Source organism: Eptatretus burgeri, chromosome 8, assembly GCF_056783735.1.
Source record: "Eptatretus burgeri isolate ZD-2024b chromosome 8, Ebu_testis_v1, whole genome shotgun sequence".
NCBI classification, from domain to species: domain Eukaryota; kingdom Metazoa; phylum Chordata; class Myxini; order Myxiniformes; family Myxinidae; genus Eptatretus; species Eptatretus burgeri.
The window spans coordinates 77,481,759-77,504,048 of NC_140968.1; the positions used below are offsets into that span (position 1 = coordinate 77,481,759).

Sequence of the window (22,290 nt, forward strand, 5' to 3'; positions counted from 1 at the left end):
TGAGCTTAGACTCAGGTGGATCGGGAATAGCAGCGACGAGATTGCAGAGGGGAAAACACGGTGTTCAACGGAGAGCGTGAGATGGCAACAAGAGAAAGGATTGTGGAGATGGAGGGGAGTGAATGTAGGGAGGGAGGAGGGGGTTGAGTGTATGAGGGAGGGAGGGATGGAGGGGGTTGGATGTATGAGGGAGGAGGTTGGATGTATGAGGGAGGGGGTTGGATGTATGAGGGAGGGGGTTGGATGTATGAGGGAGGGGGTTGGATGTATGAGGGAGGGAAGGAGCGAATGCAGGGCTGGAGGAGGGGTTGGGTGTATGAGGGAGGAAGGGAGGTGAAGCAGGTGCACTGCATGGATTGCAGAGAGCGAGCGATGAATCTAATGATTTGGAACAAATGACTGTGACTGTGATGAGGGATAGACCACAGAAAATTTTGGGTTCGTGGAGCAAAGAAGAGAGCAGGTGACGTCGTGTTTTATCCCAACGGCTCAGGCTTGGAGATGGTGCAGATGGACCCACAGATGGACCCGCTGAGGTCCGGGTCTTCACCGAGGATGTAGTATTGCTTAAAGTTCGCCCCAACATTCTGGCACATTGGAACAAATTGGATCTTCTGAAAGATATTTTGCATCATGAAAGGCTTTAAATCTTAAAATATCGGCGACACTAGTTAAATAGTTATCCAATTCAGTCAAGTCGTGGCAGACTTCTGATGACATTCATGATCAGATTTCTCCAAACATCGCCACCCTCCCTGTACTGCTTCCCAAAGCTCTGGCAAACAGCTTGGTTGTGACCTTTACCCCATCCATCCAGCACATACAAGGTCTGCCTCTTCTTTCAATCTTCCTTCACTCATTCCCTTCTTGGTTGTGGCCTTTACCCCATCCATCAGCACATACAAGGTCTGCCTCTTCCTCCAATCTTCCTTCACTCATTCCCTTCTTGGTTGTGGCCTTTACCCCATCCATCCAGCACATACAAGGTCTGCCTCTTCCTCCAATCTTCCTTCACTCATTCCCTTCTTGGTTGTGGCCTTTACCCCATCCATCCAGCACATACAAGGTTTGCCTCTTCCTCCAATCTTCCTTCACTCATTCCCTTCTTGGTTGTGGCCTTTACCCCATCCATCAGCACATACAAGGTCTGCCTCTTCCTCCAATCTTCCTTCACCCATTCCCTTCTTGGTTGTGGCCTTTACCTCATCCATCAGCACATACAAGGTCTGCCTCTTCCTCTAATCTTCCTTCACCCATTCCCTTCTTGGTTGATTTCTCCAGACTTTCGTTTTCTGCACGCATGTATCCAAACCATGACCGTTTCTATTTTAGCCTCAACGCTTCGAATGAACATGGTGGTCTAATTACCTCCACCATTTAAGGTGGATGGGGTTATGTTTTCACCCCTCTCTGTCTGTGTGTTTGTCTGTCTTTGAGCAGGATATCCGAAAAAGGGGTGGACAGATTGGGACGAAATATGGAGGACAGGTTAAATGTGAGACAACACTGACAATGACGAACTGATTCTATTTTGGTGAAGATCCGGACCCGGATCCGACTACGAGAATTTTTTAAGTGATTCTTCACCATTGAGAGATCGGGCTAAAATCGATATATAACACGATATCTCAAAAGGTTGTCGAGGGATTCAGACAAAACTTGCTGGAAAGGTTGGGAGTATGACAAGGATGAATGAATTCGATTTTGGTGAAGATCAGAATCCAGATCCGCATCCGAGATATTTTTTAAATGATTCTTCACCATTGAGTGACTAGGGCTAAAAACGATACACACTACCAAATGACACAATAGCTCAAAAAGCAAAATCTCTGGACAGATTTGGACGAACCTCAGTGGACAGGCTGGTAGTCCGACAATGATGAATTGATTGGATTTTGGTGAAGATCCGAATCCAAATATGGATCCGAGATTATTTAAAGTGATTCTTCACCATTGAGTGATTAGGGCTAAAAATGACACAGTACCGAATAACACGATAGCTCAAAAAGCTATGGACGGATACGAACGAAACCTGGTGGACAGGTTGGGAGTATGACGATGACGAATTAATTAGATTTTGGTGAAGATCCAAATCCAGATATGGATCCGAGAATTTTTAAGTGATTCTTCACAACTGAGTGATTCGTGCTAAAAATGATATACTGTACTGTATTACAGGATATCTCAAAAAGCTATGGACGGATACAAACAAAACCTGGTGGACAGGTTGCGAGTGTGACAAAGACGAATTGATTAGATGTTGGTGAAGATCCCAATCCGAATACGAGAATTTTTTATTTATTTTTAAGCAATTTTTCACTCTTGAGAGATGGCACAAAAATGATATACATGATATTTCAAAAAGTTGTGGACGAGTTATGACAAAACTAGGTGGATTAGTTGGTTAGGTTACAAGAACAAGCCAGTTACATTTTGTTACCTCCCCCACCGAAGGTGAATGGAGGTAAGGTTTTCACCACAAGTCTTTCTCTTGGACCACTTCAACAATTGACGTAAAATGTCACAATTATGATCGAGTAGTCATGGGGAATATATATTTTAAATTTCAACCTGATTAGACACATGGCCTGGCAGGCAGAATTATTTAATATTTTGATTGTGGGCTCAGGGATTTTAATCAAACTTGATACAAGTATTATAACGATGTGATAATGTGGGCGGAGGAATATCTGGCGAGGTTGTGGGTTGTGGTCTCCTTTGCTCGATCAGCACAGACGAAGCTGTAGTAATGACCATTGGAATGTTCCTTCCGTTGTGCACGATGATTGCAAACGGTTTCTGATCCTTGTCCGTGTTCTTGTCCTCGTTTTCATAGCTGTAAATCTTGCCAAGCGAAATATGTACTCGGATATCAACTGGCAAGAGTACCTTGGACGTATTGCCATTTCTGTGCACAAAAGACATGTAATATTTAATAAAGACCTCACGAAGTTGAGGATCTCAAAACAAAAAATCAGGCAGAGAATGTTACCCCAATGTCATTTTAACCTTGATATTCTATGAGCCTCAATCAGAGAGAGAGATAGAGATAGAGATAGAGATAGATAGAGATAGAGATAGAGATAGAGATAGAGATAGAGATAGAGATAGAGATAGAGATAGAGATAGAGATAGAGATAGAGATAGAGATAGAGATAGAGATAGAGATAGAGATAGAGATAGAGATAGAGATAGAGATAGAGATAGAGATAGAGATAGAGATAGAGATAGAGATAGAGATAGAGATAGAGAGATAGAGATAGAGATAGAGATAGAGAGAGAGAGAGAGAGAGAGAGAGAGAGAGAGAGAGAGAGAGAGAGAGAGAGAGAGAGAGAGAGAGAGAGAGTGAGAGAGTGAGAGAGTGAGAGAGTGAGAGAGAGAGAGAGAGAGAGAGAGAGAGAGAGAGAGAGAGAGAGAGAGAGAGAGAGAGAGAGAGAGAGAGAGTTAAAATGAAAGGAATGAAAGTGAATGTGGGCTGAAAGTCTGAATTTAACCAGGAGTGTTTACTGGAAGAAAGTGTGTGTCCCGGAGGAGCTGGCCAGGTTCAGATGTCTGATAGAGCAGAGGGACCAGAGGGGCAGTAAAAAAAATTTTTTTTTAACCCAAAAGCCACCAACTTGATTCGAGAATGATATGGCATCCTGACTTTGTCCATAGCTCTTGTGCTTTGGCCTCATTGTGGGAGATGTCTGTAATGTTGAGAGCTTTGGATCCCACAGTGCCAATGAGAGATAGATGCAATGCTGGAGCACCTTCCCATTTGTGAGAGCAGTAAAACATTGACCTATGTATGAAGGCCATGCATGCTGATAGTAGTTCTGATTTTTCAAAGAATGATGCAAAATAATCAGCCAGCTGTGGCTGCTTTTGGGTGCCAGCTCTACTCTTGGATCAGGGGTGGGGGATAATGTGGCTCATGGTGAAGGCAAGATCAAGAAACTGAACTTCTTCCAGCAGATGACCATTTAAACAGAGATGTTTGACGATCCGTCTTGAGTGACAAGATGACACCAATATTTCCCAAAATCGAAAGATATTGTTGTGGGAATGATCTTAAAGGGTAACCCAAATGCTCAGACCCCCTCGGCACTAATCTATCTATCCCTTGATACTCTACAAAATAGATATGATGTGTCTTTTTTCCGATTTACAAATTATAAAGTTGGTAAATTTGCAATTAAAAGTCAAAATCCTCTTCTTCTCTTCTTCAGATTAGCCGTAATGTCACACACAGAAGAAGATCAACAGATCCATACGTACTCTGTCTACGGGTTAAATCGCAACATGATTTAATTCCAAAGATGAATAATTTTCGATTTTCCACAAGTATGCTGAGTCGATGCGTCCATCCTTGGTGGTTGTAGTCACACAAACCGAGATGGTTTCATACAACACCAATGGCTGAAAGATCCTATATTTGCCAGAAATTGGATGAGGTTTGTCCGAAATACCCAAATGTGGATCGAGCCCACAAAATGCTTACTTTTGTGCTCGGAACATTTTACAGAGCACTGTAATGAACCAACAGAGATGGCTAAATCTTGTGGTTTTCTGCCATGATTTCGAGAGGATGCTATTCCCTCGAACAGACATCGCAGCGAAAGAAACAGCCATCGCTCAAAACTGTAACACCATCTCTACCAATCGACCAGCACATGTACATGGATGAGTTGAGCGGTGAATCAAACACCTATTGTCATTGCCTGGCAGTTACCACAAGAGCACTTGAAAATAATGATCTATTTTCAACCAAAATTTCTGTAAATTAAATGAACCATTATCTGTTTATATTGGAGGGAAAGTATGCATGCATCATCGTCATCGACTCCTCCGAGATGATTTGACCTAGGACACTAAAACTTTCAGGATTCCCCCCCCCCAATCCACCATCCCCCCACAATACCCACCACTATCCCACACTCCCCTCCACCATCACCACACAATACCCACCATCAGACATCAGGCTCCCCTTCTAGATTTATTTATTATGATCATATTTAACCACCTGCCAAGTTTGGTGCTTATATCCGGAAGTGCAACATAAAATTATTAACAGACAACACTACATTGAGGAAGCTGGCATTAGCCTCACCACGGGAACTCGCGCGGCCCAGCACAAGGCCAGATCGGCGGTCATCTCGCATTCGGTTGTCAGTTGGTGACGCAGCTCATGCAGAAAGACTGTTGGCCATTTCAGCTGCTTTGGAGAGAGACCTAAAAGCCGAGAGAGTGACCATTACGCCGAAGGAGAGAGAGCTATTTTGAGGACGGCTGTTGTGTATAATGGAGAGCATTTGAGATTGGCAAGATCTTTGGGTGTGCGGAGCTGAGTGTGTTGGAGGTGTGAACATTTATTCCCCAGAGCAAAGAGGACTTTGAGGGAGCGACTATTACAGGGCTTAAGGAGTTTCTCTGCCGGGTTGCACCAGAGAGACCGGGAAGCACGTCACTTTCACGGCCTCAACAAGTATTGTACCATGACAAACAGGTCCAGGAACTTCCTTGGGGCTATGTACTTAGCTGTCGGTTGTGGTCATTTTGACATGACCCACAGAACTCAAACTGGGTAACCGAAATGAGCCATGGCTGTTAAAATATGTTTACTTGACAGACCAGCCTCGAAGGAATTATACATCAGCAGAGAGCGATGGATTGTTTTCTGCCTGTTAGTGGGATGGGTATTATTGTATGACAATGTGGATATCTGCAAAAAGGAAGCCTGGGTGATGTCGTTTATGTGGATGAGGAACAACATTAGGCTTGAGACATTGCCTTGGGGCACTCCTGCCACTACTGGTTGAGAGGAGAGGTTTCAATTGATAGCATTGCATTGAATAAGTGCAGATCGAGTTGGCCTTGTATGCCACAGGCAGTGAGCTTGGCAAACAGAGCAGGACACCAGACTGATAGTCTGAGATATTTCCAGTGAGATGGTCTGAACCTCCTGCTTGAAAGTTAGGACCTCTAAAAATTGGTGAGAAAGCAACAGCAGCATGCCCAGAATTGAGTAGGAGGAGAGGACATTGGGACCGTATTCTGTGCAGAGCGTTGGTGCTGCCGAAGCAGTCTCCTTGGCTATTGGGCACAATCCTGGATGGGTCGCCACTCCGACAGTATACCAGCATGCTGGCACTCATTTTGCCGACCTCGGAAGGATGACAGGTCGAGTTAACCCCACCTGGTATTAATTCAACAGCTGAGTGGGATTTGAACTCAGGACCCTGGGATCCAAAGCCTGCCACCCTAACCATTAAGCCAACACCAGACATATAATTGAGTAACAGAGCGATAATCCAAATTTTCGATGAGATATGACTTACCAGGCTGTTTGAAAAGAGAAAATCAAGTTCTAATTTAAAAAAATATTCGGCCTGTGGGCCCTGGTCAGTTCCGTCTTCATCGATATTGGATATATTCATCAACATTCATTATTTTTATTCCGGCCCGAATGAACTTCATACTCATTAAGACTCATTATCTTTCTTGATGGGCAAAAGTTCAGAAAAAACTGCTGCGATAAGGTGTAGACATTGTTCCAAAGAAGCATTATACCATACAAAAAGCAAAAACTACGAATACTCTTGGCATTTTAGGACTTTGAAGATTAATTGGTCCGAATGAACTTCATACTCATGAAAACTCATTATCTTTCCTCCTGGACAAAAATTCGGCAAAAACGCTTAGACAAGCTGTAGACATTATTCCATAGACCCATAATACCAAACCAGAAGCAAACACTATAAATAGTCTACGAGTTTTAGGAATTTGAAGATTAATTGATTAGACTAATTAACGAAGTCAATTGGTGACGAATCTGAAATTTTATTATGGGAGGTTCTGCGGCATCTCCCCAAGTATCATCCCTCCGAGTTTCAAGTCATTCTGACCACAGGTTGCAGAATAATGATCGAAAGATTGTGGACGGACGGACGGACTGACGGATGGATCTTGGGACATGGACCCCCATTTTATAAGTCACTTCCTTCGGAACTGACTAAGTATCTCTACTATGGTGTACATCTTCCCTTTTGAACTTTCATTTGATCCCCAAAACAAGCTGGACATGTATTGTTATTTCTGTATTGACCAGTCTTTTACATGTGGTCATGTTCACCCTTACCTTGTCCAGTGAAGAGATTTTCTCCATAATTGCCATTTCATTCTTTCTCATGATTTCAGAGATGTTTTTGAAGACTAAATGCAGGTTGATGCAGTGAAATAGAACCTGAAATACAAAAAAAACAAGTTCAGTATTAACCTCCTTCATCAGTGTTCTGAAGCTTTAACGATCCCAAAATCGAACCCCATTCAGAAAAGAAAGTCTTATCTGTATGACGCTGTTGAGGAAACGTGTATTCCCCAAGTTTTTAAGCCCTGTGTGCCGTAACAGTTTGGGAACCAAACTGTACAGCGACTCAAGACTTTATACCGTCAAGACTCAAGAGTCAAGACTCAAGACAAGACAATTGTCTCCTGCTCTCCCACAATGTCTTGCCTGCAACCAAGAGTAAAAAGATCAATAATGAAGCCTCATTTGTATGTACAGTTATGAGAGACAGAAGCAAGATTTTGGAGAAAGGGAGGACACTGATAGCGATCTTCATTCACTGCGAGCTATTGTAATACTATAATGATGGTAAAAGCATATCATCGTGACCAAAAAGTCTCAAAGCATAAACAACAGGTTGGGGGTAGGTTGGGGAGGGGAGCAACTCGATACCCCTTTTCAAAAAATGAGTTTGGAAGATGAATTTCCCAGAGGCTCCAAAAAATCATGCCACACAAGGAAGCTTTGAAATCCCAGACAAATATATTTTGATTGTCTCTTACTCGTATGGCTGATACTTCATTTGAAACACAAACTGACAAAGTATTGCTACAGTAGAGTAAATTATTCCATTGTAAAGGACTTGTGAGGCCATTTCGTCCCATTTGTATGTGCACCAAGGAAGGTAGTGTTGTGATTGATAGAGCATAGCCAAGGTTGTGGATTAAGGTTGTGAATTTTATGCACCTTCCTATCAGGCAAAGTCAGGTAGGAATGGGAGGTAAATAAGCACAGGACTTCATAACGTTTAATGCATGGAGCGGAAAACCACCACCAGGGTCGAACTTGGTAAATATTGAACGATGTCAGCCCAGCATCAGGGCCACTATGCTGGAACACATGTTTATTGGCAGCGCGTGAGTGGAGGTGATGTCAAGTTTGGTGGTACAAATGCCCATCCTCAGAGTATTGGGTGGCCAATTGCTGGGTTGGACATGTGCTCGCAGGCATGCCAATGGTGGTGGATAAAACTGGAGAATGCAGGCGAAAAGCACGAGTGTGACTGCAAGTGAGATCAAAGCAGTTGTTGGAAGTGAGCCCTGAGTTTGTACGAGATCACCTGGTGTGGTGAAGCATGGAGATCACGCTGGTGCATGCACAGTACAAAGACCTCAAGGCAAGGCTACAGAATGCCTCTTTAGATTCTTGTCTGCTACCTATTGTTTTGGTATGAGTGTGTGTGTTGGTACCATAAGGAATATAGTTTTACTGTGAAATAAGTTTCTGTCATTTCTCCCTTTTTAGGTTGTCCTTGTATGCTCGATCAGTTTAGAGTTTTATTGTCGAATAAACCATTTTTATTCATACCACAGACACTCCACTGCCCATCTTTCTCGTCCTAGCCTCCCCCCTCCAAATAGTTGGCCCAAGGTAACCACATGTGGTTGCATGAGGTAAGAGAGGGGTGACACCCCCACACTCTGTTCTGCTTCTTTCTTCTGGTCTCCCTTTTCCCAGATTTAATGATGGCGCCTATCTTTTGTTTAAGTAAGTCTGTATAAGAGGGAAATACATGTTGGGGATAAGCCTGCTCTTCTGTGTCTTTTGCCTTTTGTCTGCTTGTAAATTACCTGCATGATTAGTTATTTGACGATTGCCCGCCTGTGGAAATAAAGATGCTTGTTGTTTGTAAATATGTGCTTCGTAATTATCACCTTGCTTGTGTGCGTAAATAAATGTTATCTTTCACATCTGTCTCGTTCGTGTCCCTTCTTTCATTGATCCGACATAGAGTGTACGTAATAGATAGACGGGAATTTATTTATTCTTTACCCCAATGAATGGACTCGCAGGTTAGCCAGCACCGCACTCTCTGTTCCACTTGGCAGTGATATGAGTGCACACTGAGGGTGTGGACCCCAGCTCAGGTAGTTCTACAAATGAGTCAGTAATGAGGCTGTGGATGAGGACCCTGCTCGGTGCAAATGCTCTTGCCGGCGTTCACGATTACTTAACAACCTATCGGGCTACGGATTTATCCGTGGCTGGTGGCCTCAGGGTCGGTAGTGGCGGCAGATCTGAGTATGCACCTCGTGAGCCTGACACGTATGTCGATACCATGACAGTATGTTCAGTGCTCCTAAATCACTCTCACAAGGATTACAATTGGTGGCTTGTCTTTGCCTTTCCCATAGTAGTCAGCACAGGAACTGTGTAATTTTTTCAGAGCCCCAGTAAAAACTAAACTACTCTTCAGGACTAACATGATGGGATATTTAATGTACACAAGTAATGCTAGTAGCAGGGTCCTCCAGCTAAATGTCAATCCAAAGGACTACAGATGATGATGGAATGCCTTGCATGAGAAGCATCAATTGAACGGTGTGCTGTTGTCATGCGGGTCATTCCAGTTGACTGGTAGGAGTCTGGAGAGTCACCTCAATGCGACCATAACGGTCAGCTGAGTCAGCGGTCTCGATCCGGATTACTATTGTACTTCCCGTCTGCGTTGGCAATTGACCCGCCCCCTCTCATTCAGGTGTGCCACCGAGCAACAACACATTCACTCCCTTTCACACTCTTTTGGCTGGGGGAGTTTGGAGCCCTTACCTGGTCGAGCTGTCATGCCTCCTCCTTCACATCCTCGATGCAGCTCTCCATGCACCTTCTCACCTCCTCCTTTGTCATTCTGTCATCACGTGCCTCCAGAACGTTCAGCCTCTGGTTCTGTCCCTAAAAAGTCACCATTAAATCATTCCTCACAGCCGCCACATGTTCCGTAACATTCTCCTTTATTTTCTCAAACTCCTCTCTGGTTTTCCCTACCTCCTCCTTTGCTCCCTCGACTGCCCTCTTTGTTCCAGCAAACTCCCTTTCTACTTCTCCCTTCCCACTTTCTATCCGCTCGTTTATCTCCCATTATGAATCTGGTGAGTCTCCTAAATGTGACTGTAATGGTCAACCAAGTCGGTGATCCCATGCCAGATTATGGCCTTTCAACTTCCGATGCTGTACCCACGGGACCGTCAAATCAGCCAAGCGTTACGCTAATTGGTACCGTACGCCTAATATTTAATTAGGCCGAGCAAAGCCGAGAAGGGCACAGTACGGTCTAGAAATACGGCGCGAGTCACCATCGCCAATTCACCCTAAACGGGCTTTCCTAAATTGCCAATGACTGACTACTATGACCTGAATTCACCTCAACACAAGGTAAATTTAATAAAACTAGTGCATGCCCGTAGATGCGTGGCCGTACGTGCAACCCCCCCCCCCCCCGCGCAAAAAAATCAAACCGCGTGCCAGAAACAACAACCACACAAGCCGTTGCTTTGCTTTCACGTGTCCGTACGTGCGTGGCTGTATGTGCAAAAAAAAAAAATATATATATATATATATATATATATATATATATATATATATTATATATATATATATACTTTAAAACCGCTTGCCAGAAACAACCACACAGGCCGTTCCTTTGCTCTCGCGTGGCCGTACGTGCATGGCCGTACGTGCGTGTCCGTACATGCATGGCCGTACGTGCATGGCCATACGTGCATGCCCATACGTGCGTGGCCGTACATGCGTGGCCGTACATGCGTGGCCGTACGTGCGTGTCCGTACGTGCGTGTCCGTACATGCATGGCCGTACGTGCATGGCCATACGTGCATGCCCATACGTGCGTGGCTGTACATGCGTGGCCGTACGTGCGTGCCCATACGTGCGTGGCCGTACATACAAAAAAAACTTTAAAAAACTTTCAAACCACGTGCCAGAAACAACAACCACACAGGCCGTTCCTTCGCTCTCGCGTGCCCATATGTGCGTGGCCGTACATGCCAAAAAAACAACTTTCAAACAACTTCACAGGCCATTCCTTCACTCTCATAAACGACGACTGGATTGGGGCATTGTGTTTCTCTATAAATGCGGATAGGAAATCGAGAAATTATTAGAATACAGTAAGTCATCACTATCCAAAAGTAGTGCGTGCCCGTACGGAATGTTCACATCATTCCACGAATTATCGCTTGCATTGAAGTAACAACTGCTGTGATACTTACACACAGAGTTAATTAAAATCAAGTTTACCTCCCTGTCTTTGCTTGCCATGACATTCGCTGCCATTTACCATTGGCACTCCTACCCCATGGTAACTAAGGCACCGATCGATCCCCATCGTAACCAGCACCGCACGTGACGTCATCGTCGGCCGGCCGTGCACCGGCCTACGCAGCCACGCCCACACAGCAGTGTGTCCTGTGATTGGTAACTAAATGGCGCATCGGCCACGCCTATGCAGCACGTGTCCTGTCACTGGTTGGTAAATAAATGGCCATAACTTGGGAATCACTTGTCCGATTAATATGAAATCTTGAAAAGGCACATACTCAGGTCCCCAGCAATACAGCTGGCAAGTTTCAATTAGATCGGACCAGTGGTTGTCGGGAAACAGCGGTCACAGACACACAGACACACACAGACACACACACACACACACACACACACACACACACACACACACACACACACACACAGACACAGACACACACACACACACACACACACACACACACAGATTGCTGGAATTATAGATATATGAAATGAGGTCAATGAGATGACAAAAGAAGGGGTTGAATGCAGACTGCAGAGCAATGAGTAAGGAAACCCGTCGTTGTGAATCATTTTTACCACCAGATTGAGATGTATTTCGTTGGCAAGCATGTTGAGTAGAGCTGAATTCCTTAACACTTCCAAAGGCCACAGCGTTTTGACAATTGGAAACAAAAAAAAGTTGTGCACTTTTTTTGATAAATTATTTTTGGAACAATTTTTCTTCAATAAATAAATAATAAAAATCGTCTCCATATACACACCTTTATTTCGTGAGCACCTCTTTATAAACAACATCGCTGAGGAAACGGCGCTTCTTCTTTGTTTCCTCGTTCAGGGCAAGAATACGGAGGCTGCTGGATCTGCCAACGTTTTGATAAATCATTAGTTTTAACCAATTATTAAATTAGCGCCAACGTATTTTGCCTTTACGCAAGGAAAAACATGAAGAGAAGAGAAGAGAAGAGAAGAGAAGAGTTTTTCCCTTTAGCAGTGCAGTTAGGGTTAGGGTTTGTTAGGGTTAGGGTTTGTTAGGGTTAGGGTTAGGGTTTGTTACGAAATCTAAAGATTTCGTAAGTATATTGATGACTTCCGTCCTCTGTGTGTGTGTGTGTTTGTGTGTTTGTGTGTTTGTTTGTTTGTTTGTCGGCACGATAACTCGAGAACGGAAGAAGCTACCAATGTCAAATTACACCACGTGATTCAGGATGGTGATGGCTAGCGCTGATTACATTTTGGTCAAAATCGGTCAAAGGTCAAGGTCACAGTGAGGTCAAACATAATTCCGTAAATTCATGTGGAGAATGGAGTATTTTTGCTTCGGTCGACGTTACGAGTTCGTTTTAACTTCGATTTTAATTTTGTCTTCGGTTTTTGTGATCGCTTAGGACGCTTAAAACTCGGTTGTCGAAATTCTGGTAAAATCAGATGTTTTGGAGACGTTTTAAGATTGTATAAAAAATATTTCACTCACCGCGTCACGGGTCGTCATGAGGTGCAGTGCGCTCGAGCAGAGGCGTCGTTGATCACGTAAAGGTTTTCCGTGTGCGCGCTGACGGTGTTTTCGATAAAGATGGTGTTTAAAAGTCATTTTTTATCCCAATAAAGGTTATCGTCGCATGCCTGACTCACTAAGCCGTCGGATTATGTAAAGATTATTGGTGGATGGCCGAATATTATGGTTTTGTGATTTTGTTTAAATAATATTAAATAATTGCGTGGAGAAATGGAGATTTTTGCTTCGGTCGACGTTACGATTTTTGATGGTTTGGTACAGAATCATCGTAGAAACTTCTGGTTTGTGTCGCTACCTTCTCTAGGGACAGCTTTTATTAGACAAGGTCAGAGGTCAAGTTGACGATTTAGTAAGTACCAGTCTATGACTGCTTGTTTGTCTGTTTGTCACTTTCTCTGTCTTTGGGCAGGATGTCTCAAAAAAGTTGTGGACGGATTCGGAAAAAAAACTTGGTGGAAACGTTGGGTGTGTGACAAGGACGAATTGATTCGATTTTGGTGGAGATCTGAATCAGGATCCGATAATTTTTTAAGTGATTCTTCACCATTGAGAGATACAGCTAAACTAATATATATCACGATTCCTCAGAAAGTTGTGGACGGATTTGGATGAAACTTGGTGGACAGGTTGGGTGTGTGGCAAGGACGAATTGATTCGATTTTGGTGAAGATACAAATCCGGATCTGGATACGATGTCGGTAGAACATTCCCATTAAGAGATGGGGCCAAAAACTATATATGGCATGTTTCAAAAATGTATTGGGCCCGATATGTTCTTGTATATCAGGCGTTACGTGGCGGTGGTATGTGCTCTACTGAGTGCCCTTCAAGTTTACACGATTTATTTTATTTCCATGTTTATTTCGATGTTAACATGATATATCTATCATGTGTGTATATATATATATATATATATATATATATATATATATATATATATATATATATATATATATATATATATATATATATATATATATATATATATATATATACATACATATATATATATATATATATACATATATATATATATATATATATATATATATACATATATATATATATATATATATATACATACATATATATATATATATATATATATATATATATATATATATATATATATATATATATATATATATATATATATATATATATATAAAACATGTTCATTTCAATTGTAATGTGTATATTTCTGGCTGCCGTTGATCTTCCTCAATATTTTCTTGAAGCTCAGGAATCGATCCCATCTTTTCCCATTGGCCCTTGGTTTCCACGATCGCCGTTTTAACTATCGCAGCATTTTTCAGGAACCTCAACCCATTGGTATTTGAGGGTTTACTGCACTGCTAAAGGGAAAGGTTGTGAATGTGCAAAGAAGGGCATTTGTGTTCTCCAGTGTTGAAGCATATAATTCAATTTAAATAAAATAAAGATTGTAAAAGTCGGATAAATAGATTAATTCTGGAATTTACCACCGTTGATGCAGTGTCTATTGCACCACCCTGATCAAATACATTACATTAGTTTTTCATGCCTGTTGTTTGTGTCCTTTATGATGTCCATAAAAACAGTAAGTTTTTCTGTTTGGAATGATTTTTAATTGTGTTTGTGCTGCCAGGCAGGCAGACAGAATGTAAAAATTATCTCACAACTCTCTGCACATGTGCAACTGGGCCAAATTTAGAGACAAAGTACTGTTAAACGGCAGGATTGTTTTCCAATTCGTGTTCAAAATAAAACATTCAATTGAATTTGGTTGTTTCGCCATCATAAATTGATATTTACAGATGGACAGACATGAACCAATTGCTTTACCCCACTTTTTGATTCGTATGTGTGGCGTAATAAAGGACAGATTACAGAACTAAGAAGATTAAAACATAGGCTCACAGGAATGGGGATTGTTTTTGACACCAACACCAGGGTAAACAGACCAACCTATCAAAGATATCTGCTCCAACAAGCAATTAAAGATATCTGCTCCAACAAGCTATTAAAGATATCTGCTAACACCACGCTGATATTCTCTGCCACCCCCCCCCCCCCAAAACTCTGGGATATATATTATCCGGGTCTTAACTTTTATCTTCCATTAATTTTTTCCTCTGCCATCGAAGGTGGATGGATCTTATGTTTTCACTCCTGTCTGTCTGTCTGTTTGTTTGTCGGCCTTTGAGGATATATCAAAAAGTTGTGGACAGATTCAGACAATATTTGGTGGACAGACTGGTGGTGTGACAAGTACGAAATGATTCGATTTTGGTGAAGATCCAGATCCGGATCTTAGAATTTTTCAAGTGATTCTTCACCATTGAGAGTTTAGGCCAAAAACTATATAAAGCATGATGTCTCAAAGAGTTATGGACAGATTTGGATGAAACTTAGTGGACAGGTTGAGTGTGTGACAAGGACAAATTTATTCGATTTTGGTGATTATCCAGATCCGGATCCGGACACGAAAATTTTTGAATTTCTTCAGTAATTCTTCACCGTTGAAAGATGGGGCCAAAAACGATATATTGCACAACCATTTCAAAAAGTTATGAATGGTTTGTGATAAAACTTTATGGACGAGTTGGTTAGATGATAACAAGCTCATTATATTTTGGTTCTGATCAGCAGATCCAGCCAATCAGTGAAATACAAAACATAAACTGTTCAGCCTGACAGAGGTATGCGCTCCACCGAGTGCTGTTCCAGTTCTACCGGCTTCTTCACTTCCTCTATTCCTTATTGGATCTCTTCTAATAGCCCTTACTCACCTACGAGATAGATATTCGCTGCTATTGGAAGTTCCACTGACTGTTCCTGTGGAAATGTAGAAGCAAATATACAATTTAATAAGCCTGCCATCTTACACTCATTGTCCACCAATTGTCCTGTGCTATTCACCATGATGCCCACACTCCTCATATCCCCTTATGTACTTAAAGAATGTCTTGCTGTCATGTTTAATATTATTGGCTTTGTCCTTTTAATAGTCCCTTTTGGTCTGCTAAGTTATTTTCTTAACTCATCGATTTCCTCCTGTATGGGTGAGTTGAACATAAGTCCTGTTGTTTTGTATTGAAAGAATGTGTTCTGCTTCTCCTCAAATACACTGTGTACCTACCTCTCTGGTCTCTTTCTGCCTCCACTCATTTATTTATTTATTACAGGCAGATGTTTGTTTCTCGGAAATATGCAACCAAAATTCTTAGAAATTGATCCAATTTACATTCATGAAAAAGCAAATATCGAGATTGAAAAGTTTAGCTTTTCTGAGAAGTAATCACAACTCACGCTGGTAAAAGACCATGTATGGTGTGGCTGTGCTCTGTTCCGAGGGTGAAAGAATCTTCTTTATATCCACATCTGTGAGTACAACCACTTCCTCATCGTTGAAACAACGCCAGGTCACTCCACTCTCCTCTTTTTGCAGAGGATCTGTGGAAGTTGTGGTCTCCTTTGTTTGATCAGTGTGGACATAGGTGGTGTAATGACCACTGTGAAGATTGCTGCCATTGTGCATGATGATTGCAAACAGTTTGTAATCATTGTCCATGCTCTTGTCCTGGTGTTCATAGCTGCAAATCTTGCCAAGCGAAAGATGTTCTGGGATATCAACTGGCAAGAGCACCTTGGATGTACTGCCATTTCTGTGCACAAAAGACATGCAATATTTAATAAGGACCTCACGAAGTTGAACATGTCACAAAACAAACTCAGGCAGAAAATGTTACTTACCCAACTGTCAGCTTAACCTTCATCTTCCAGGAGCCTCGCTCAGAAAGGATATATATATATATATATATATATATATATATATATATATATATATATATATATATATATATATATATATAGAGAGAGAGAGAGAGAGAGAGAGAGAGAGAGAGAGAGAGAGAGACAGAGAGAGAGAGAGAGAGAGAGAGAGAGAGAGAGAGAGAGAGAGAGAGAGAGACAGACAGACAGACAGACAGACAGACAGAGAGAAAGAGACAGAGAGACAGATAAAAGGAATGAATGTGAACGTGGGCTGAAGGTCTGGATTAAACCAGGAGTGCGTTTACTGAAAGAAAGTGCATCCTGGAGGAGTCAGCCAGATTCAGAGGTTCGATAGAGCCGGGGGGGGGGGGGAAGTAATGGCTGATGGTGAAGGCAAGATCAAGAAACTGAACTTCTTCCAGCAGCTGACCATTTAAACAGAGGCGGGTTCATTAAAAAGATTACTCGATACAGATATATCCATCTGGAGCAACAAGGTGAGACTGATATATCCCCAAATTGAAAGATGTGTATATTTGACAAACCAGCATGCAATAAATTATAGATCAGCAAAGTGATGGAGCTTCTTTCTACATGTGAGTGGTATGGGCCCCATTGTATGGCAATGTGGATATCTGCCAAAAGGAAGGGTTTCGAAAGCCTTGTGAGGTCGTTTATGCAGATGAGGAAAAACACAAGGCCAAAGAAATTGCCTGAGGACAGTACTGCCACCACAACTTGAGAGGAGAGGTTTCCATTGATAGCATTGCACTGAATAAGTGCAGAAAGAGTTTGCCTTGCACTCTTCAGGAAGTGAGCTTGGCAAGCAGACCAGGACACCAGACTCTCGTAGGTCTGAGATATTTCCAGAGAGACGGTCCTATCCTCTGGCTTGAAATTTTGGGGCCTCAAAACAATTGATGAGAAAGAATAGCACCATGTTCAGAGTTGAGTAACAGAAAGGGAATCCAAACTTAAGATCAGATATCACTCATCGGGCTGTTTGAAAAGAGAAAAGATGATGCCAGCAACTATGGATTCCATTACTTCCCTAGGAAATGGAATTTAACAAACTGTTTTTTGTCGATGGGAATGATGTGAGCTGAATTTTAACAAACTGCGAGTGATTTGAGCTGACTTTGAGGCAAACAGGAGTCAACCAAAGGAGAATGACAAGCTGAAGAGCACATAAAAAGGAGATAAGAGGCAAGAGCAGCAGATCAGCATGATTTTTAGAATAGTGGCATTGATGCCATATCAGCCCCTTGCCGATGGATGCTCAAGGTTGGACAGGACTTTCACTTCTTTCTCAGGTAAGAACAACAAAGCCCAGTCACCAATGGGTACAAGGGGGAAGAAGGGAACAGGAGAGCAATGGTTGGCTGCAGGAGATTTGGAAGCAATTATGGAGTTAAACTTTCTGCCTTATCTCAAGTAGCATCTGCCATGATGCCTCTGAGGTGAGGGAGGGGATGGGGCGAGAGCATCCACTGGAGACAAGGTTGACAAGGAACCACAATGACTGTGGAAGGAGAATGATTGGGAAATTCAGCCTTGAGATGAGCAAGATGACATGTCTGGTTGCCTAAGGATGGACCAACATCTATTGCGAGTCCTATGGAGTGACATAAAGATGGCCTCCTTTGGGTTCGTCTTGCATTGTTGAGAAATGAATCCGCTTGACAGCAAATGCCTTGCCAGAGGATTCAGTGTACCCGGGCCAAGAGGATGAACGGGGTAGTTGCAGACGGGCTGGGATAAGCTGGTGCATGAGAGAGAATACGATTTTGTAAAAGTATTCCCAGGTGGAATACATATCAGATGTTGTGGAGATGGCAGCCCAATACGATTGTGAGAGGGAAGATTGCATTCCCTACCAGTTGGCTTATGCAAATAAGCATATTCTACAGCAATGAGATCACTCCTTCACATTACCAGAGAGATATGGGCTTTGACAAGAACATGGACAGAGGAGTCATAAGGGAAGAGGAGGAACAGGAGCGTTTGGATGAAAAGTTTCTCAATACCAGGTCTAGAAGAGAGGACGCACTGTTTGATGTCAGAGAGGTGGATTGGGAAATTCAGATTTGGTTAAATCCACAGATTTTCAGGACATATTTTAGAAAATAAATATTCAACATTATAATTATACCAGGATGCACTCTAAATGATAATTATTGGAGCTTACACTTTATTATGTTGCTTTCAGCAAGAAACATCAACAAAGACCAATAGAAGGGTGATACTGCACCTGTCCATTCTGAATCTCTTCAGATGAAATGCCAGGGTTGAGGGTAGTTGTGAAATCCATGTTGAGCGACTTGCAATGACTTTGCACTCACACGAAGAACACAAGTACAGATTTTCACCGTCAAACTGCTCCTGCCGAGCCCAGAAATTTATCAGGTACTGAAGAGGGACTGGCCAGATGTTTCTTGGGTTTGACATTTCTGTTGGAAGAAGACGAGAGAGAAGAGGGTGATGAGAGACCGTTGATTCCATCCAGTTTATCCTCTTTTCTTTACTTATGTTTGACATTCAGAGACCTCTTCATATCAACATTTGTTGTTGTTTTTCAGTGTGACAGTTTTTTCTTCCACAGGTATGAAAGGTGAGAAAAGGTAAAATAATTTCACCTGGAGGAAAATCCAGTGCAACTTCAAAAAATGATTCCTGACGCACTGATGTACAGCAGCACCTCAAGCAGAAAATGGATGTTGTGAATTCTCCTTTGAAGATTTTCTGCACCTGGTTCAACACTGCAAAATACAAACATTACACAAATAACATCATTATCTTTTCCCTTGCTGTGGATGAAGTCATTTCTTACCGTGATTTATTGATACATTTCTAAGGTGCCGAAATATCAATTTAACTCCATTTGTTGTACCAGAATAATGATGCCCTTGATGGAGTAGCTGTTGTTGCTCAACTTCTAAGTTCGGAAGAAATGCTTGCCAAAGCTCACAAACTTCATTCAACTGATGCAGAAGAAACTGCAGGAATTCTTGGGGGTCCTGCTGGTTCATTTGTGCATACGTCGGCTCCAGATTGCTGCACACGTGTGAAGAACATATCCTATATCATTTAATGCTCAAACACGAATTTCCTCAAAACAGTCAGTCAGTTGAACATGTGCTACAAAGCACCTAATGAGTTATGTAACTTGCAAAGTTTGATTCCTCTGAGAAAAACAAACTGATGAGTGCAGTTGCCGTAGTTTTATCTCACCTGAGTGCACCGATAAACTGAAACAATCCCTCAGAGCAATGTGTTGAAGTTTCAGGTGAAACCCTGGAAGGACGTGCTGTTTGATTGAGGTTGTAAAATAGTTCCTCCTCAGTGAAATCATCTATATTGTCTGCAATGATTTCACATGACTCAGAACTATCCAAGATAAACTGAAACAATCCCTCAGAGCAATGTGTTGAAGTTTCAGGTGAAACCCTGGATGGACGTGCCGTTTGATAGAGGTTGTAAAATAGTTCCTCCTCAGTGAAATCAACTACATTGTCTGCAATGATTTTGTATGACTCAGAACTATCCAAGATAAACTGATAGAATTTATCAATATCTTGTGCTTTCAGAATTGAGCTGTTGTGGATCAAATGTGATACTTCATTCTTGGATGAGGGAAGTGAAGTGAAAACATCAACATCACTGAATCCCTGTAATGATTCTGAACTTTCCTTTTTCGTTCCAGGTGTTGAAGAGGCCATTGTGTCAAACAATGAGCTGAGGCTGTAAATTAGGTCCATTTTGTCATATATAACATTCTGCAACACAGGGAAGGGAAAGATGAGACATTTTAATTCAAATGATATGAAAATCTTCATTTTGCAGAGTTGGAAAAAATCAGGAGTAGAAACATCACAAGGAAAGTCTGCAGTGCTGAAAAAATAAACAAACAAGTAAATAAACCATTAATTTGGTGATGAAGAACACAATGTCCAATTATTCAGATGAGAGTCCCTGGGTGTCCCTGGGTCCCTGGGTAGGAAACAAGACACACTGACATACCCCAACTTGCAATGTAATTGTATAGTTAAAGTGTATGAAGTTGCATGTTGCAGATCTGAAGTATTTTGGCAACGAAGAGAAATGTGTGAATGTAGCATCATGAAAATTAAATTACACATGCCTGTGATTGGCAAAATGAGCAATGTGTTGTCCAGCATCATCTTGAAAATCAGGTGAAATTAATTTTAATACAATTCAAGCACACAACACATTGTACAACCTGTGGACATTCTGGGAATGAAACAAACAGCATGGAAAGAAGAAATTGCAGTGCATTCATCGCATAAGAACCGTGTCCAAGGCATGGATTACTGAAGTGCACAGCATGTATGTACACAGTATAGAACAACCATAAAGCCAAGAACTGAAGCATACTAAAGGGCAGCAGAACAAAACTAAAGCGTGCCGCACATGTGTGAGTACGGCTGAACGCAAACCTGCGTAACGTCTGAATGTAAACAGTTCATGTGAAATACACATCTCAGGATCAATTCTCCTGAATGTTTTCCTACTTTTTTAAAACCAAGATCTGATCTTAAAATTTTCACTGCTTTGCTGTAAAATTTTCTCAACTCTCCAACCCTTTTTGCACTTTCATTTGATCCCTCAAACAACTTGGACATATATTGTTATTTCTGTATTGACCAGTCTTTTACATATAGTCGTGTTCACCCTTACCTTGTCCAGTGAAGAGATTTTCTCCATAATTGCCTTTTCATGATTTCTCATGATCTCAGAGATGTTTTTCAGGTCCAAGTGCAGGTTTATGCAGTGAAAGAGAACCTAAAATAAAATAAAAAATGAAGGAGTAACCGCCTCCATCAGTCTTCTGAAGCTTTAGCAGCAATCCCAAAATTATACTCCTTTCACAAAAGTAAGTCTTACCTGAATAACGCTGTTGAGGAAACATGTGTTCCCCAAGTTTTTAAGACCTGGATGCCATAAAAGTTTGGGAACCAAACTGCACGGCAACTCAAGACTTTGTATCGTCTTCTGCTCTCCGACAATGTCTTGCCTGCAATCAAGAGTAAAAAGATCAACAACTAGAACGGCACTCGGTCAAGCGCATACCTCTATCATGTAATGCCTGATCCACGAGAACATATCGGGCCCAATGAATTAATAAAATATCATTCTATATATCGATTTTGGCCCTATCTCTCAATGGTGAAGAATCACTTTAAAAATAAAACAATTATCGTATGCAGATCCGGATCTTCACCAAAATATAATCAGTTCGTCCTCGTCATACACCCAACCTGTCCACAAAATTTAATTTGAATCCGTCCACATCTTTTTGAGATATCCTGAACACAGACAAACACACAGACAGACAGAAAATCGTGAAAACATAACCTCCTTCAGACATTCACCTTCGGTGGCGGAGGTAATGAAGCCTCATTTATATGCACAGTTATGAGGGACAGAAGCATGATTTTTGGGAAAGAGAGGACACTTATAGTTATCCTCATTCAGTGCTAGCTATTGAAGTACTATAATGGTGGTAAAAGTGCATCATCATATGAAAGCACACAAAGTGGTGCCACATGTGTGGGGGTGGGGGAAGGGAGGACCTCAGATTAGAACTGTTAATATGGCATGGTCCATCTGCT

The 22,290-nt window shown here is 41.9% G+C and overlaps 1 protein-coding gene across 9 annotated transcripts in view; it reads right to left on the reverse strand.

The window, feature by feature from the left end:
* Window positions 1-22,290, reverse strand: part of LOC147022099 (ubiquitin carboxyl-terminal hydrolase 1-like) — a 127,125-nt gene that overhangs the window by 76,876 nt on the left and 27,959 nt on the right. For 2 of the 9 annotated variants that reach the window (XM_085892682.1, XM_085892688.1), the window contains exons 6-15: window positions 21,563-21,692; window positions 21,356-21,460; window positions 19,889-20,433; window positions 19,548-19,711; window positions 19,294-19,416; window positions 18,909-19,107; window positions 16,193-16,548; window positions 9,879-10,001; window positions 7,122-7,496; window positions 2,283-2,908 (exon numbers count right to left, since the gene is read on the reverse strand). In XM_085892682.1, the coding sequence (XP_085748808.1) occupies window positions 9,964-10,001; window positions 16,193-16,548; window positions 18,909-19,107; window positions 19,294-19,416; window positions 19,548-19,711; window positions 19,889-20,433; window positions 21,356-21,460; window positions 21,563-21,692 (1,660 nt within the window). In that variant the 3' untranslated portion in view covers window positions 2,283-2,908; window positions 7,122-7,496; window positions 9,879-9,963. Of the gene's footprint in view, window positions 1-2,282; window positions 2,909-7,121; window positions 7,497-9,878; window positions 10,002-12,149; window positions 12,249-16,192; window positions 16,549-18,908; window positions 19,108-19,293; window positions 19,417-19,547; window positions 19,712-19,888; window positions 20,434-21,355; window positions 21,461-21,562; window positions 21,693-22,290 lie in introns of those variants that run through there. The other 7 variants (XM_085892685.1, XM_085892684.1, XM_085892691.1 and 4 more) reach the window with 5 other exon arrangements.